This window comes from Quercus robur, chromosome 10 (genome assembly GCF_932294415.1).
Source record: "Quercus robur chromosome 10, dhQueRobu3.1, whole genome shotgun sequence".
Lineage (NCBI taxonomy): Eukaryota > Viridiplantae > Streptophyta > Magnoliopsida > Fagales > Fagaceae > Quercus > Quercus robur.
The window spans coordinates 29,302,084-29,321,365 of NC_065543.1; the positions used below are offsets into that span (position 1 = coordinate 29,302,084).

The 19,282-nt window shown below is 35.7% G+C and overlaps 1 protein-coding gene, 1 long non-coding RNA gene and 1 other non-coding gene across 8 annotated transcripts; 1 reads left to right on the top strand and 2 right to left on the bottom strand.

Moving 5' to 3' along the window:
• Positions 1–2,820: 2,820 nt before the first annotated feature.
• On the bottom strand, positions 2,821–18,146 carry LOC126702039 (protection of telomeres protein 1b-like). Of its 6 annotated transcripts, none has more exons than XM_050400636.1 (10): positions 17,933–18,146; positions 16,032–16,181; positions 9,372–9,491; positions 9,092–9,156; positions 8,649–8,737; positions 7,223–7,504; positions 6,972–7,048; positions 6,801–6,859; positions 4,262–4,414; positions 2,821–3,313 (listed from the first exon to the last, which is right to left on the bottom strand). In XM_050400636.1, the coding sequence occupies exons 1-10, from the start codon at positions 18,051–18,053 to the stop codon at positions 3,098–3,100; spliced, it is 1,332 nt and encodes a 443-aa protein (XP_050256593.1). In that variant the 5' UTR covers positions 18,054–18,146; the 3' UTR covers positions 2,821–3,097. The 6 variants fall into 6 exon arrangements, with proteins under 6 accessions (XP_050256593.1, XP_050256592.1, XP_050256595.1 ...); XM_050400635.1 differs by having other exon boundaries at positions 9,372–9,561; positions 16,045–16,181; positions 17,933–18,145; XM_050400638.1 differs by having other exon boundaries at positions 9,372–9,561; positions 16,045–16,181; positions 17,991–18,144.
• On the top strand, positions 5,068–5,372 carry LOC126702040 (uncharacterized). Its single transcript, XR_007647639.1, has 2 exons — positions 5,068–5,185; positions 5,279–5,372. It is a non-coding gene; the product is annotated as an uncharacterized LOC126702040 (long non-coding RNA).
• On the bottom strand, positions 17,725–17,832 carry LOC126704511 (small nucleolar RNA snoR113). The gene has a single exon (XR_007648218.1). It is a non-coding gene; the product is annotated as a small nucleolar RNA snoR113 (small nucleolar RNA).
• Positions 18,147–19,282: the final 1,136 nt, after the last annotated feature.

Below are 19,282 nucleotides of genomic sequence, written 5' to 3' on the forward strand. Positions count from 1 at the left end.
ACTCTTTTCTTACTTAAAAGGCTTGAATACCTAGAATCAGCCACCCAAATAATCCAATCTACACTAATCAGTTCTTAACAAGTGGCATAAGAGCAGTTCAATCTTAGCATAACTAAAAGAACTCGAGTTGAGACAAACTCGAGCATAATACCAGATCCTTAGGGATCCTGAACTAACAAATGAGGCACTAAATAAGCTAACTAAGGCTAAATAAAAGGCAACATGTGCCTCAGGTGCTTAACTTGCAAGATCCTACAGCAATAAATGCAACATTGATCAATTTGCCTAAGCCCATCAAACTCGAATTTCCAAGATTTAAGAGTGAAGACCCTTCTTTGTTGGGTGTATAGGGCATATCAGTTCCCTAATTTCTACAATATAGTGTTTGACAGTGCTCCAATATTCTTGATAGAAGAAGGCAGGAATATTGTCAAGCAAAGGAGCTTTGTTGGCCCCAAGCTAAAACACAGTAGATTCAAACTCTTCCCTATTGACTTCTCTCTCCAAGAGTATTCTTTGGTGATGGTCCAATTTAGGGATAGGGAGAAAATGGAGCTCTTTGAGGATGTCCTAGAATCTATTAGGTTGGTTTGCTTCATATAGTTACTTGAAATATCTTCCAAACTCAGCCTCAATTTCTTCCAATTTATCGGTAGTATTGCCTTCAGTTGTTTTCGGTTGAAGTATATTGTTTCTGGCTCTACTTTACTTTACCACAGTCTGAATATACTTTAGTGTTTTTATCACCAAATATGACCCAATCACTTCCAGCCTTTTGAGCCCGAAGTATTTCCCTTCTGTAGTAAAGACTCAACTTCTTTTCTAACCCTCCTCCAATGACAAATATCCTCCGATGTTTTGATGGAGAATATACTGAAGTTCCTGGTGTTTCACACTCCACTTTGCCAAAGACCGTTTTGTTCCATAATCTAAATTCCTTTTTCTTTTTCTTTTTTTTTCATTGATAAGCTTGCATATAAGCCTATAGGCTCTGGATCCACTTGAATTAAGACTCCAAGCATGCTGGGCAACTTCTATGCAATTGGGGTGGAGTAACCACATTTTTTCAAAACTGAAAGGTCTTCTAAATGCTTGTTGCATTTCCAAGTCAAGAACAACGGGTCCGTGATACAATCTCAGAATTGGTAGATTCTTTAGAGCATAAAACGAATATGAATTGACCCAATCCACACTAGCAAAAGCTCTATCCAACCTTTTCATGACAAAATCTTCTCCATCTCTCTTGTTCATCCATGTAAATCTCTGACCCTTGGTTGAGAGGTTCTAACTCTGAGATAAGATCTTGTAATTTTTCAGCCCCAATAATTTTCCCCTTGTTGAAAGAAAATTTTCCATTGTCTAAAATGATTTGGTTGAAATCTCCAATGCATAGTCCATTAGGATGGGAGGTAGACAATTGTCTTAGCATGTTCCAAACATCATTCCTCTTTGAATGATCTGGCTGTCCATATACAAAGGTAATAGTAAGTGTTACCTTAATTGTCCACCAAATCAGTATCCACTGTGTTTGGAGTTGTACTTGATTTGCATTCTTTGTTTTGGATTCATCTAAGTAAAGACCGTCCATAAGCCTCTCCCTGGGAAATTCCCAACCTTCTATAAATCCACACTGATCCAAAATTCCATCATTTATCCTTTGCTAATCGAGTCTCCATAAAAAAGATTAGATCGAGTTTGGACTCAAGGACCTTTTTTTAACATTGACGAATTACAGAGGATTTTCCCAGCCCTCTACAGTTCTAGCAACAAATCCTTATGGCCCTTGGGGAAGCTGTTGAGGGCCAGCTTCCCAATGCCCATACACGGTATCTGCATGTGTGTTTTGCCTAGTCGTTGCTGGGTTGTTTCTCCTGTTGAAGCACTCCTGAACAATCTCCTCACTAACTTGATCTTCTCATGTAGATTCTTTGGTGAAAATATCACAAAGAGTCCTTGTTTAATGTTCCTGCCCAATATTCCTCTCCTTTTGAATCATTTTCCTTGTATTTGACTTTTTGGCAAGCGCTGGAAAACATCTTTTCACCCTTTTAAGTAGTGTAATTTTACAAAGCAGGTGCAGTTATTAAGTAAAGGGACAATAAGAATTAAAGTGATGCTGGTGATTCCATCCATGGAAGACTTTTTAAGGTGGGTTGTAATGCTTTGTCAATGTAGACAATTTTAAGAGAGATAAAGGAGGAAGATTGTAATCATGGAGTGATCCTACCAGATTATTGACTCGTTTACTCTCCGTTTAAGTAACTCCAATCTAATTCAGGCTACTCATATGAAGCCATTTCACTATGATTGGCCAGAATGAAATTTTTGGCAGGGAAAAAACTTTTGCCACTTCTAAAGTAGCCAATTGTGAGTAGAAAAAGAAAAAAGAAAAAAAAAGGGGGTTTATATGAAAATGATTGTCTAACACTCACATTTGATTACTTAAGCATAATATGGCAAAAGTTGTGACCATAGAAGAATTGCTTCTGACAATTGCCTTGAGAGTTGAGACAACCTACAACTTGGATAATCGTTGTGTATTGCATTGAAATTCCCTCACTTACCAGCTTGCCTCTCTCTCTCTCTCTCTCTCTCTCCCCCCCCCCCCCCCCCCCCCTCTTTTATATATATATATATATATAGTTAGGAGAGTGGGATTTGAACTTTGGAGTCTCCGTTGGAAACATCAAAGAGGTGTCAATCATCTCACCCATAGTTCTAGCACACTAAAATATCATGTTGAATTGTAAATAATGTAAAAATGCACATGATTTCTGCAAAAAAAATGCAGAGATCGTATATCTTGGACTAAAGAAACAATTAGTAGTTCCAGGCTTCCAGCTTTACGACGTAATCATATAAATGACAAAAACACCTTTAACACGGGAAATCTAGATAATCAGCAAACATTTACAGCCACCCATCTACAATGGGTCTCTGGCACGAAACAGATGTTCCCTAATTTATTTACAGACACAAACAGGATAATACAGCATATACAACAGTGCTAGGCAGCTGCTGTTACAAGTAAGATGTAAGGATTTAATAATAATAATAATAAATAAATAAATAAAAAGACGTAGCAACAAACAAATATCTACTCAACCACCTTGGTGTCAAAGATTCTGTAGTGTCTACTTCCCCAAACTTCAGTTTTAGAGAGGTAATAGGATTTCAGGCAAAACTGTACCCATGGTGGATTTCTTGGAGAATTGTTCATTTGCTTGCCATTATCACTTACAGTTAGTCCAAGTAATTTGTTTAGCTTCTGTGTCAATGCATCCACGGAGGGATAACCACCAAAGAATTTCTCCTATTATAAATGAAGATTACAAAATCAACAAGAATCCAAAGATGTAAAAAGAGCATGGATGAAGGATAGCAGTATATAGAACTGGTTGATTTCAATGCATTGATGAGATCTAAACAAATTCAGCAACCATATGAACAAGGAGCCCCAGGAGAAGATTTTGGATATATGACTTTATCACCCAAAATTGTGAAATTTCAGTCTTGTTAACTGTCACTATTTCTATCTATGGGCTTTACACGGGAAGAAACTAATGTCTGAACCTCAATCTATATAGGAAAGATAGTTTTCAGTAAACACAGTACTGTTGGTTCAAAGACATTTTCAGGTGCAATCTAGGTTCCAATATATCTAAGTTACATTAAAAGTCGATCTGAAACTCGCCCTTCTAAGTGGCAAGAGAAAAGGTAGAAATTAGTTGGTATGTTAGAGAGAGACATCAACCTTATGTAAAAGCAAAAAAGCAAGGAAGTCGGAAGTTCAAATGTTATGAAAACATTTCTTTTCACGTGACTCACAAGAAAATATTACAAAGTTCCTCAAATTTACTATGTTGCAATTCAAATGAACATCTATGTATACTTTCAATCACATGACCTATTTAATAGTAATGCAACTTATTTAGATAACTCAATTGGTCATTTTATTAAAATGTGTATGGATAGTCATTTGCAACATCATGAGTTAGAAGAGATCCCTCTAAATTGGTTTGCAGTAAAACATTGTCTCACAAAATATATGATTAGAAAGGTATCTTGGAACTCTTTAGTATGGATCACTTAATTTGCATTCATTATTTTTTGGAATCTCTTCCTTTTGACCTTCCCCTTTTATTAATAAAATTATTTATTACTTATAAACTTGTGAATACATAAATGTTGAAAACAATAGGGACATCTTATAAGGAAATTTTTTTTTATCAATATGAAGAGATTTGAGATGCATTCTTACCCCATCTTCACCATACAAAAAAGCATGGATTCTGGCAGTTGGATCCTCTAGGGTCAACCTGATCCTGTAAGTCCCAAGTGGAGAGAGGAAGTCCTCAGCCTGCCATGGAAATGCTGCTACAACTCGGGCTACACACTTGAATTTTGCTGTTACCTAAGAGATGCAAAATTCATCAATCACTGAGATAAAGCTTGTATGGCCCCTGCATAATTTATAACCTCAACTTTATGTGGAAATTAGCCTCCTCCAAATGTCCATTTTGACAGAAAGAGAGAGAGATAGACAGCAGGCCTCCGGCGCGCCCCCCGCCCGGGGGGGGGGGGGTGGGGTTTGTTTGGAGAGAAGAAGCCGCCTTGTTTTATTTCTTCCCCAGTCAATTTCCAGGTCAAAGCATCACAATTGCCTCTTACCTTCCCTCCCAAACCCTAGTTATTTCCCTACCCAAAGAACACAGACAGTTCCCAAATTTATCCTACATTACTTTCCCACTTTCGCTCAGAATTTTAGATTTTTACCATCAAGATCAGTTTGAGACTTGGTGACCACGCAAAATGAATTGATCAATAAGTTCTACCATTTTTGTTTGGAAGAGATGGGGGAATGGGACAGGAACATACCCCTCTCATTGATCTTTTACTTCCTCTTTAGTGGCAGTTATGGTCAATTATGTTAATTAGTACATTCTAGCCACCTTACTCTCTCCTCTAACCCCCATCTCCCTCCATTCCAAAAATACCCTCTCTTTGATATTTTATGGCTTCTCTATTGGCACTTTTTTTTTTTTTTGGGATGACGTGGAACCTAGAACACTAGAACCTATCCCACCCTCTAGAACAGTGTATTAGATAATCTAGGGGAACTCCTAGTGGGAATCAAATCTAAGATGTCTAGGTCTACAACTCATCCCAAGCCTCCAACCACTAGGTTGCACCCTGACAGGAAGATTATCTATGGGCACTTATATAGGAAACAATGAATATCTCTATAGGGCTTTAGGATTCAAATTCTAACCACTAGGTTGCACCCTGACAGGAAGCTTATCTATGGGCACTTATATAGGAAACAATGTATATCTCTGTAGGGCTTTAGGATTCAAATTCTAAACAGCAAAGCCTTAATCCAAAAAATTTGGAGCCAGCTATTGATCCTCGACAGATTAGATTGGGTTGGCCACATGAATTCTTTTCCTTCATTTTATTCAATCTAAAGTAATGCTCTTTGTTACTTACCTAATTGACACGTCTATTTTATTACTTCTAATATTATTTTTGGCCTTCCTCTACGTTTGTTCGTTCCCTCAACTTGGATCATCTTACTCTTTCTTACCGGTATATTACTTGCTCTCCTCTGAACATGACTAAACCATCTCAAACTACTCTCATCATCAATAGGGCTACCACTATAGTTAGATGGATTTCCTCATTTCCATTTAACAAAATAATGAGAAATTGATACAAGGTCTTGACCCTCGAGGCTATGTAATGTAGACTCTTTAAATAAATAAATAAAAACCATTTCTCAGCATTTCCATTTAACAAAAGCATCGATAAGACGCAACAACTCTAGATTTCATGGTTTTGACTCAATTGTATTTTAAACAAGTGCTAAAAAAAATGTAAATTGGATCTTAAATAGATGTCCTTGAATATGAAAAGAATGTCAATGTAAAAAGAATTTCCACCAACGATCAAGTCAACCCATCAATAAAAGAAATAAGTTCAAAGTACACTTTGTGTAACTTTTAGTTAATGTTACACAATCCAATATCTTTTTTATTGTCCAAGTATTTCAGCAAACCCGCCTTAGATAATATTTTTTTCTTCATACCCATCATACTTGTCCAATATCAAGATGATCGAAAATTAAAACTATCTTATCTATAAATCATTTGGGATTTTAGTTTTTGTACTTTTTAAAATAGAATAAATACATAAATTTATGATTTGAATGGTAAAATGACATTTGATTGATTAAATTTTGACATACATGGTAAGTATAGAGATAAGAAGTGTAGTTACCAAAGGAATATAAAAAATAGTAATTCAATTTACTAAGTGGTGTCACTTTACCAAGGTGTAACTTATACTCTATATATATGTAGGACTAATACTCATTTATTAGATTATGTTTATGATAACATGTAGAAAAAATAGAATTGGTAGAATTCCCATGCGATGCCCAAACAACCGATAAAAAAAAGACAATTCTAGAACAGTTACGAATTCCTAGAAGTTTTATATTACAACCTTCCTAACTAATGCACAAATTCTTCTTACATGAGAATTACTTGCCCATAAGAAGTGCTTAAAAAAACTAAATATGAATCCGTAGATGATAAGTGATTGAAAGTCCCAGAATTGCAGGGAAGCATAGGTGTGGTTCTTTGTTGAAATGAACAAAATTCGATGCTCCAAAATTAAAAAGTTGGGAAGAAGACATTATCATTATAAAGATCACGGACATCAAAATAAAAAGAATTTAGATGTTACATTTAGATGCATCAAAAGCAAAAGAGTACTACAGGGAACAGATATGGTACCTTTGAGTAGCTGAGAACATCCCTTAATGTAACAAATGGCACATTGTCATAATCTACCACTGCGCATTTGTTGGGGAGAGGGGGTGGGGAGAAGATATCATTATAAAACTTCCACAACATGAAATCAATATTATTTATGACCTTTAATCAGAGAATTAATGAATGAGAAACCTGTAATATTTGAAGGCCATGGAAAGCTCGAGTATGGAATCCGTCCCCATTTCAGTGATAACCGCTCATTATATAACCTAGCAAAAACAATTACATTGCTACATTTTCTTAGTAAAATATTGATGCCATATCCACTCTTTCATTTTATGATAATTAAATAAAATTTAAAACTTAAAAAAATAGAGAAAATGGATGTTATATTATTATTAATCCACTGAAGTGTCAATCAAAGATTCAAAAGCAACAATAACCTTTGCCATGCTGATACAAGATGGTCCTCATTTGGCGTATATTGAAGCTTTGTGAAAGGCGTAAAGACACCACGCCATAATCCTGAATGCACTTCGCAAAGTATGTTCACAAATTTTACCCATTTTCCAGTATGTAGAAAGCGGAGGAGATGCTTCTGCATGCCTTGGTCAAAGATCACCCTTAAGATGGTTCCAATGGTAGGAAAAGTACATAATACATCTCCAGGCAGGGGCACGGGTTCCAATTGTAAAGGAGCAGGGTTATTCATTTCATCATCTAGCCTGTCATTCATAGTAAAAAAATTTGAGATCTAATATACAACCAGAAATTTAAAACCACATATCCAAACACACGCACACACACACACACACACACACACACATATATATATATTAGTTCACGCCTAAAATATGTCGTCAAATAACCAAATTTTGCTTTCTAGAGCTTCAAGATCACTTGTAAATCAAATATCTGAAGAATAAATCTTCTTCTGGCCATTATTGGTCAAGCTTATCACCTTTTTTTTTTTTTAATGTTAAAATTTGATAGTTACAATGTGAGAGAGAATTTAAACCTTAGATGTCTCCGTTGGAAACACCAAAAGGTGCCAATTGAGCTATACAAGGCTCTTGGTGTCAAGTTTATCACCTTAAACATGAGATAAATGAGTAAATTCAAAAAAAATTTCAAGCTAGAATTACTCCACTAGGCAATCAAGAATGGACATGACAATTCTTAAAAAACTTAGACATGACACAGCAGAGACATGCAAATAAATTAACTAGCTAGTCGATTAACCCATGCAATAGTTTTAATATAATATAATAGATAGAGGATGACTGCTAACGGTGAGAGCTAATGGGCCAAGATGAGTGCTGAGACCAGCAGCGATGAGATTTGCTGTAGTGTAGATAGAGGAAAATAGCAACCAAATTAAGAGAGAGTGATGATGGGTTGAGACCACCATCGACCAGGTTGAAAACCATTTTGTTTTTTTCATCACTGTGTCACGACCATGTCCTACTAGCCTTGTCTTGGTCAAGTCCAAAATAATGAACAATTTTTTTTTTCTCCTGCCGGACACCACATTAACACACTGAGCTTTTTGTTGTGTCTGTGCTTCCTGGCCATGAGGCATGAAAAGGTAAGGTGATGCTCCTACATCACACTATTTCACATTTCACATATAGATTGGAGTTGATATTTAACAGGTCAGGCAAAATAAAGCCCATTCAAGTGTTGTGGGTAAAGATATATTAAACACTACTACATGTATTGCAATTACCATTCTGTTTTGTCTTTAAGCTGTGAAACGTTAGAGAGTATCATATACACTTATAGTGAATAAGAAGTTCAATTGCAATTCATCTGCCTTACAATTAGAAAGATTGAGTATAACTCAAGATGAAATACTAATCAACTCACTTTGTAGGAAGACTAATTGGTGGAGCATCAGTTCCATCCCAAAGAAATGCCATCCACTCATCTTTAGCAACCTCACAGATATGAACTATCTTAAGGCACAATACATTGAAAATATGAAAACTGATCAGTACTATAGGATACAGAAAAAGGATAATAACTTGATCAGGTCAGCCACTATATAATCTTCAAGCACAACCAAGAAAAAAAAGGAAAATTACATTTTTAAACAACCCTTAACCCATAAAAACTGCAAACACAACACCATTCCACTTAAATGAGCAGGGGTTAATTTGTTAATTTCTAAAACCTCAACATTTAACTTTTTTACTTTGAAACTATTACACTTAGAATGTAATTTTCCCAAAAAAACAAAAGAATAAACTGCATTAGTCTTTATGATTAACTAATGTACATAAAATGGTACAAAAAATTTGTTGAATTACCTTGCATATCAAATTAACGCGTTCTTCTTGTTTGATTTCTCTCAAAAACAAGAACTTAGTCAGCCCTACAAAGCAAATGCATAGTTCAAAGCTTTGCATCAAGATGAAATGCACAGTTCAATTCCAGCATTGTAACAGAAAGGAAGGAAATGAAGAAGTTGTGAGACATGTTAAGAGTGTGTCAGGAAGACAAAATTAACCATGACTTTAAGGAGATAGTATAAATATGAAAGAGAGTTGAAATCGTTGTTTAGTGACATCAATGTATCTTAAAGAGTACCTTCATCAAGCTGAAAATCAACCAACCATTTACGCAGGCCTTTTATAAAAGTCTTGTCAAGGTCTCTTGGGCGAAATTTTGAAGAAACTTGATAAGGAAGACAGTCTTCACCACCGTTCCCTTCATATAAAGCAAAAGAAGAAAACCTCTTATTGAAAACAGCATTCACTTCCCCACAATGAGTTTTCATCTACAGAAGAACATGCCCCAACTTTTAGCATGCATAAGACAATATAGTTGCATTAAAAATAAGTAAAATGACTCCCACAAAAAAGCATAAGGTGGAATAGAGAACAAAGCCAATTTAAAAATTAAATTAGTGGACACTTGTACCATCTGCCTTCATTCCTTTCAGAGGGAAGTTTTTCAACTAAACTATTATAGGTGTAAGATTATATTATCTGAAGCTAATTTGAAGATACATTAAAAAATGTACATCATGCTTCATAACAAGATATCCATTAACAAATTTAAAGGCCTTAACTCCTTGAACATTTTCACACGTCAACCATATGGTACAACCCCAACAGGTAGCACAATCAGCCGAGGACCACACCTTATGAAGCAAGGGTCACTGCTTCAAATCTCACATTCCCTCTCCCCCGTGGGGCAAACAATTACTTATCAAAAAAACATTGGAATAAGCAAAACATTTTGAAGACTATTGCAGGCCAAAATTCATTTATTACCTTAGACAAAATTATGTGAGCTAGAAATATTGAGCTCCCCACTTTTTCTAATTACTCATTTCCTTGTTCCTCTCCTTTTCCATATGTTGTTTCATCCATTAAAAGAATATATGACCTAGTTGGAATTGCTGGTGTTTCCTTTTTTCTTTTCTTTTTCTTTTTTTCTTCCTTTTTTGAAAAGTAAAATTTATACAGGTTGTGTCCTAAAGGTACACCAGCACAAGCACAAAAAGAACAACTAGCAATCACCTTAAGCATATTGGACCAAGAATAAGGACCAAAAGCATTCACCCACTCAAATAGAGATTTGACTAATGAAAATTTCAGATATAGAACAGAATTCTCACAATCCTCAAAATGTCTGGCATTTCTCAACCTTTAAATGCTCCACGAAAGACAACGTGATATCAGGTCCCAAATTAATATTTCTGCATCTACCAAACCTGCCTTTCCAACAAGCTAATAGGCCTGCAACCGTTTGTGGCATCACCCATTGAACCCAAAGGAGAGAAAAGATCAAAAGACCAAACTCCAAAGGTCATGGGCTACAGGGCAATCATATACATACGACACCAACAAATAATAATGACTCATCTCTTTCTGAGATTATCAACTGTGAGAATTTACCCTAAAACCACTGTCCAAAGAAAGAAACTGCCTTGGTTTGGACCTTAATTTTCCACTCCAGGGAAAATATGAGCAAGTTGGAGGGTTGGTTCAACACAGACTATAATAGGATTTAACAGCCAAGGCATTCTAAGAAGATGATATCCAACGCCTTAAATCTTCCCTATTTCGCCTATGCTCAGAATATAGGATATTTATGAATATTACTACTGATTCTAGCTCCTAATCTTTGACTGATCTCACAAAGTAATGCCCCCAATGGTAATTTTTCCCAAATGATCAATCTGCCATTGAAACCTCCTTATCACAAGCAACAGTAGAGTTCCAGGAAACACTCTGTCAGCGGTTGCCCTCCATGCCAAGAATCATGCCACTGTACGCGGGGACCATCATCCACCTCACAGCTAGTGAAACAAAGAAAGCTTTCCCAGCCTTTCCTTATATTCTTCCATAAACTCACCTCTTTTTTTTTTTTTGATAGGTAATCAGAGAACTATTATTAATGAAAAAATAAGGAATAGTACAAGTTGTTCATGATGATGAACAACATGAAAAAGACAAAACAAACAGCAAAAAAGAGGGAAATCAGGAAACTAATCTAAGAGAAAACATAAACTCAGAGAGAGAAGAATAATCAGTAAAACCCCAACAACGAGACCACTCAAAAGACTACATTGGCATAAAACCCTTAACTAATCCAACGTCATCCATAAACTCACCTCATACAAGCCTGTGACCCTATTAAGCACCACCCACCCCACATGCTACCATATTTATGGTCCACAACCCTTCTCCACAAAGCCCCCTCTCAATTGCATTCCTCCATTTACCTAATAAAGCTTGATTGAACACAACTAGGTTCTTAATGCCTAACCCTCCACTTTTAGTTGATTCACAAATTTTCATCCTTTTTTTTCTCCTTTTTGATAGATAAAAATAATATTATTGAAACGAGACTACTTCTTGAAAATAAGCACAAAGTAACCTAAAGAATTACAATGGGAGAAATATCTACATATGAATTGACTCTAAGAAGAAGTGAATAGAATTACTATTAGTAAGACCCCAAAAGACTACTCATAAAGAGAACTAATGAAGGAAGCTTGCAATTGAGAAGACGTGCACTCCACATTTTCAAAAGTATCAAAAATACATAAAAAATACACCGATTTCATTCCCTCCATATCAGTGGCAGAGCCACATTAAGAGCAAGGGGCCCCATGGCCCCTCCAAATTTTTCCAAAATTTCCATATATATAACAGTTCAAAAAAATTTCAAAATAATGCTACTTCCACAACATTTTCACAATAAATTTCATAACAAAATTTAGGTGATAATTTGTTACTGGTTCTTATTTGAGCCCACCAGTGACATCACTTTCTACCTAACACTAACAATTCACACTTGCACTCAAAATTTGTTATGAAAATGGTGTGATCTTAACAATTTTTTTTTTTATAAAACTTTATGACTAGTAAACAGTGACACTTCTTGGAACTCTAAAACTTTTACCGATTGAATTGAATTTCTTACTTAATATTGACTGTTTGACTAATTTATAAATTATAAAAAATTAAAAAAACTAGTATTAAAGTTTAAGTTCAATTGCAAGACTCCAAGCATTTGTGTACAGAATAAACTAAATTACAAAAAAATAAATAAAACCCTTTAAATAGGGATGATAATTGACATGATAAAAACAGATAATTAACATAATTTTTTACCATTAAAGTTTCAAGTTTGCATGTTTTCAGATTTAAAATACAATCTCCTAACACTGCATACACTTTGACGTTGATCAATTTACAGTAAGACCAATTTTTAAAAACCAACGAGTATCTAGCTAAAATGTCGATAAATTAGAGTTATATCTTAACATTTCTTTGGGTACTTTCAAAACTAAATCACATCTATAAATAACGCAAAAAATATTAAGCATATTTACATTTTCATTTTCATGGAATCTAACTTAATGGACATAATGTATCATATAAATATAACATCGTTATAAAGTAATTGTGTATTGAATTGCTTTGATACTATTCGGCCCTCCCAATGACAAATTGCTGGCTCTGCCACTGCTCCATATAGTCCGCATCAAAGATAATGGAATAAGATTCTAGATATCTGAATATGGTCCTCGACATAGCCACCCACATAATAAATCAAGAACTTTCTCCAATAAAACCCATTGAACCCCAAACATCATAAATATAAAGCTCCACAACTCGAAAGCCATGCTACAGTGAATCAAGAGGTGATCCACATTCTCCCTACTACAACGACACATACAACACCAACTCACCATTGAATAACCTCCCTTGATGAGATTCTCACAAGTGATAATTTTCCCTCAAGCAGCTGTCCACAAAGAAAGAAACTCTCCAGGGGGCCCTGGCCCTCCATATGGCCTTCCAAGGAAGAGGCATAGGGCATGAGCCCCGCAATGTCTCACAAAAAGATTGTATAGTGAACTCCCACCCCAATACTCTTTAACTTTCATATCATCCTATCATTCCCCTCATTAAGGGGATTGCGAGAATTCAACAAATGGAAAAATAAAGTAACCTCATCAATCTCTTGCCTTTGAATTCCACACAACAATTCCTACTTTGCCCCTCCACCAATCTCTCCAATAATGATTCCACATAAGCATTCTTATACACGGAAATTTCAAATAATACAGAAAACATCAGTTTTAAAGGCTAATCCCCACATCAAATATCATGCTAGGATCAAACTCGACTACCAAAACCTACATCAAAACGAATGCACTATAAGAAATGATCTCCCGTCATTCTAATGCTCCTCCAAAACCCACAGCCACGAATGCCTCAAATAGATTTCGATAACCATCCACCCCATTCCTCCCCATATTTCACAGTAACTAACTGTCTCCACAATATTTTTCCTCCAACCCAAACCTCCATATCCACTTTCCTAACTAAGATTGATTGAAAGTGGTAAGTTTTCAAATCCTCAACCCCTTCCCCCCTCCCCCACATTAGCCAAAGGCGTGCACACCTTATCCCATCACACCAAGTGGTGCCTGTACTCCTCTATAACCTCTCTATTCAATTCACCACATTGGAGGGAATGGTGAATAAAGATAAATAATAGCTAGGCAAGCTTGAAAGCGTACTCTTCAATAACGTTGACCTTCCCTCTTTAGATAAGTACATCCTCTTCCAACCAGCTAAACGACATTAAAATTTCTCCAAAATGGGATTCCAAATTCCTATTGATTTAAAAGAGGCCCCTAATGGCATTCCAAGATAAGTCATAAGAAAAGACCTCACCTTGCAAGACAAAAGATTAACCAGTTCATGCACATTCTCCACCTCACCCACTAGCACCATCTCACTTTTTCTCAAATTAACCCGCAACCCAGTCACTGCCTCAAAACAAGTTAGTAACAATCAAATGTACAAAACCTCTTTCGTGCTTGCATCACAAAATATAATAGTGTCCTCAACAAATAGAAGATGTGAGATAGACATCCACCAACATTTCCCACCTCAAAACCTTTAATAAGTCTTTCCTCCTCCATCTTCTATAGCATTCTATTGAGAACCTCCATGACAAGGATGACGAGCAAAGGAGAAGGATCCCCCTGCCACAGTCATCTAGATGGGCAAAAAAACCACAACGAGACCCATTAACCAAAACAAAAAACTGTATTGTGGTGATACATGTACGAATCCACCTTCTCCACTTTTCACCAAACACCATCCTCTCCAATAAATAAAGAAGAAGCTCCCAATTAACATGGTCAAAAGCCTTTTCTATATCCAGCTTATAGATAATGCCAGGAATGTGACTTTTGATTTTGCTATCCATACACTCATTGGCAATGACTACTGAAACCAAAATTTTTCTTTCACCTACACCTGCATTTTGTGATGCAAAAATAAGTTTATCCAGCACTCCTTTCAATCTATTTGCCAACAACTTAGCCACAATTTTAAAACGCTTCTGGTCAAACTGATAGGTCTAAAATCCCTAACATTAATAGCATTAGATTTGAGGATTAATGCTATAAATGAGGAATTAAGTGATTTTTCAAACTTACAGTATTTATGAAATTCCTCAAAAACAGCAAACACATCTACTGCAACCACCCTCCAACAGTGCTAGAAAAAGGCCATAGTGAAAACTTAAACTCATCACCAATTCCACCCCACAAGAAATCCTTTTGCAACTTTTCAATAGAAAGAGCAACCCCCATAGGATTAGGGAAGGGAGATAGGTAGCATTGGCAGGTTGGATAATGTGCTATTAATACTTATCAAAAAAAATAATGTGCTACTAATTAAAGTGACTCAGCCTCCCTTAGAAAAATACATCATTTTCCATCCAGCTAGTTGTTTCTCCATTCTTTCCACAACAAAGTTCCAAACTACCTTCTGATTAAAAGTTGCCCCTAAAAGAAGGCCAAGTATTTCAATGGGAGCACCACCACTTTACATCCCAATTGTCAGCTAGATCTACAACATTCTGCACAAAACCTACCAATACCAATTTTGAATTCCCTAAATATATCTTTAAACTTGACACAGCGTGGAATCACAAAATTAATTTATCATCTGCAAATAGTAGATTTGAAACCATTAACATTGAGTTAGTTGAACCTCCTACCCCTGGCATGCCCATCTTCAGTTTGTTGTCTTGACATTCATTGGCAATAAAAACAGCCAGTCTCCCTTTAACAAAAGCATTCCAGAACTCAAACACCACCCCCGAAAGCACTATCTTCAACCTATTAGCATTGGCCCATTTCACTTCCCACCAGCCATCTAGGCCATGCTCCACTCCCAATTTTAAAATTAGTTCAATACATACATTGATGATCCAACCCAATCCCCTCATTCAAATCACACCCATGCAAAGCCACTTGGCTCCCTCTCCCCCAAGTACAACATTGCTAATGTGATTCTTCTTTCATTCGATTATATGTAATACATTAATCAAAAATAAATAAAAATTTATCCGCATTTTCATGATGACTTCAAATGTTTTCTATTATAAATAAAAGAAACGTCGTCCTTCCCATCCTTCTTTGCTGAATCTTATAACTTTGGCCGTGGTTGTCGTTTAAGGTAGTCAGTGGTTTCTGGGGGGATTAGTAACCTTTTTTTTTTTTATAGCTTTTTGTTATCTCATTTCTGATAATGAAATATAAACTGATCAAAAATATAAATAATTAAAGTAAAAACCCTGGGAAGATCCAATAATTTACTAAAACAGAGAACTTGAAAGAAAAAGAAATTGACAAATTGCCTATATCTTAAAAATTTATCACCTAGAAATGCATAGTGGAAATCATATTTTGGAGGAATTTACAACTAGGATGTACCACAACATGAGAAAGCTGAATTATATCCCCAGCTGACGCAACGTGGGGAAGCATTTCCATACTTTCAGCAAAAAAATTGACTGAAATCCCAGGTTTCGAGCGTGATTCATCAATTATTTTTAGTGTGCAAAAGCAATCTGCAAACAAATCATAATATTTGTTAAGAGTACTAAAGTGCAAGAATATTCATAGCAACAACTTGAACACTGAAGTTCACTTATCAAAAATGGTTTTAAAAAAGGTTTTGCAGAAGGAATTATGAAATTTACAATTATTAAAGCACATGAAGAAAACTAAAATCATTGGGTCTCAACTAAAGCAGAAACAGAAAGTTAAATTTTCAGATAACTATTTAGTATTTACCAAGTGACTTTTATATACTATTTACCAAGTGGCTGGATTATGAAAATTAACATATGTAATATGTGCAAACTTTGACTTTAGAATTTACTAGGAAATGAAAGCCACACAGTTTAGAACCAACCAAGATTCCCAAGATTATCTAATTCAATGTTCAAGAATGCATTTTTTTTCTCCCAAAATGATAATTTTCATCTAACTTCAAAAGCTGGAGAAGATTTCTTTGTTTCAAAATTTGCATAGAGATCTAAAGCAAAATATGCCATCCACAACAATGAGATGATTCTAAGATACTCATTGTCAATCCACAACTCTCACTAGTCCTTTTGTAATATTGAGAAGAAATTGATTCAGCCATGGAAGAAAAGTCAAGTTGCTGCCTTTAGAGAAATTTTCAGCTTTTGGCAACTAACAAGCTTTTCATGTATATAGCAATCATGCAACGTCTGACCCAACTTAGGGTTGTTTTTAGAATCATATTTGGTATTATTTTAGGATTTCTAATAGTATTAGTAGCTGTATTGGGTTTTCTTAGTCCTTTAGTTTACGAGTCAAAGTCTTAATTCTAATGTGATTGGTAAGAACCAACGAGTGTATGTATATGAGGCCTCAGTGGCAGATTACTAGAAATTTTCTAATGGCAACATCCACTGGGGACATTGGGTTATGCTAAAGTCAGTTGTGGGACTCCTAGCTTGTTGGCAAGGGCGGTTTGGTTGCCATCGGAATGGTCATATATGGATAATTGTTCCCCATTGTCTAATGTGGTGTTTTGAAGATAATGAGAGATCCATATCAGACCTCAAGTTATTTTTCTTTAGAACCTTAGTAGATTGGCTGTTAGCTTTGCAAAACCAATCATTCTCTTCCTTTCTTGAATTTCTTAATTTATGTAATTTTTGTACTTGATTTGTTTGACCCCTAGTACACAGAAGGCGTCCTTTTTTTTAATATCAATAAATCTTATTACTAATCCAAAAAAATAAACATCCATTGGGGACATTATTACCTTTGTTAAAATAGTGCAAGATTGGGAATTAGAGTCCCTAGCATCTTCCGTGGATTTAATTAGTTAATTTACTCTAACAAAGTGGGGTAAAGATATATTATGCTGGAACCCATCAAAATGTAGACTTTTTTTTTTTTTGGGAGTTAATAAAATCACATATTATTTGTTTCTCCTCATAAATAAAGAGGGAGAGAAAAAAAAAATACCCAAAAAACAAAAGTGGAAAAGATAGTAAAAAAGATGTTGTAAATTGGCAACATTATTGGATTATATGAAGAAAGAGAGAGAGAGAGAGAGAGAGAGAGAGAGAAGTGGCTCAGAGCAAACACCTTACTTATTGTAGTTTTCATCAGTCTACTACCAAACCAACTAAAAAACTGGTAGCAGCAGTAAGTCCGGCCTTTGTTTCATCATTGCCCAGCAATAAATTACCATTTTCATTCAAACAAATGGAATAACATAGAAATGAAATGCATATAAAAGAGAGAGAGAGAGAGAGAGAGAGAGAGAGAGAGAGACCAGTGCCCTTGGTTTGCTTAGGGAAACCGATCTCGAAGATGACGCCGATGAGGTTCACCTTCTGGTTTATGGAAGTAATGGCGTCCCTTATTTGAAGGAACTTGTAGTCATCATCCACCATCTCTCTCTCTCTCTCTCTCTCTCTCTCCAAAACCCTTTATTTCTTTCAAGCGAGCAAGTCTTGTCTTTTGCTTTGAACCAGTTGCTGTAGCCTGTATCTGCTACCGTTTTATAATATGCCAACCCTTTTTTCGCCTTTTATTATGCTACTCTTCTACTAGAATCTACTAGAGCCCACAGAGCACTGCGGTCACGTGCTAAAATTTAAAAATTGTTTGTTCCTTTTTCTTTTCTTAAATCTAGATTTCATTTTACATTATTATTATTTTTTTTTAGAACAACACATTTGTGTTTGGTTTGCCCTTGTGAACATTGGCCAAAATGGAAAATTAACCCTAATTTTCAACATTATAATTAGTAGGCCACGTTTTCAAACTATATTTTTTACTAGCATCTCGAATCTTAGAAACTCGATTTATCTCGATTTAGGGCCTATAAATCGAGTCTCAAAGACTCGATTTTCATGGGTTAATCACGTCTGATGTGGTATTTTTTCCACGAGGCGTCTACCTGGAAATCGAGTCTCTAAGACTCGATTTATAACCCAAAAATAATTACAATCATTCATACTCTCAGAAGACCCAAAATGCAAAAATAACAAATACGCAAAAAGAAAGAAAAAGAGAGAGAGAGAGAGAGAGAGAGAGAGAGAGAGAAGAAGAAGAAGTAGAAGAAATGGAGACCCAGGCCGACCCAGGCCGCGCTGCCCAAGCCAAAGACCCAAAATGCAGAAACAGAAAAAACGCAGAAAGAAAGAAGAAGAAGAAGAAGAAGAAATGGAGACCCAGGCCACCCTGCCATGGGTAGCGTGACCTCTCTCTCTCCTATCTGATTTGGGTCTCTAGATCTTTCTCTCTCTAATCTGATTGTTGTGTCTCTGATCTGATTGTGCTAGATTATTGTGTTTCTTGGATTTCTTTTTTCTTTTTTCTTTTTTTTGGGTATTTCTGGGAATGGCTAAAAGACTTGAGACTTAAAAAAAAATTTTGGTTTATAAATCGAGTTTAAAGACTCGATTTCCAAGTGAACGCCATGTATTAAAAATACCACATCAGACGGGATCACAGACCTTGGAAATTGAGTCTTTGAGACTCGATTTATAGGCCAAAATTGAGTCTTAAAGACTCGAGATGCTAGTAAAAAATATAGTTTGAAAACATGGCCTACTAATTATAATATTTGAAAATCAAGGTTAATTTCCCATTTTGGCCTGTGAACATTACATCCACA

Excerpts from the sequence above, each read along its gene's own strand:
- LOC126702039 (XM_050400635.1), bottom strand. The coding sequence starts at position 18,053 with ATGGTGGATGATGACTACAAGTTCCTTCAAATAAGGGACGCCATTACT. Across the intron at positions 6,860-6,971 it reads ATGGCCTTCAAATATTACAG|TGGTAGATTATGACAATGTG; the intron begins GTTTCTCATTCA and ends ACAAATGCGCAG. Across the intron at positions 4,415-6,800 it reads ATGTTCTCAGCTACTCAAAG|GTAACAGCAAAATTCAAGTG; the intron begins GTACCATATCTG and ends TGCATCTCTTAG.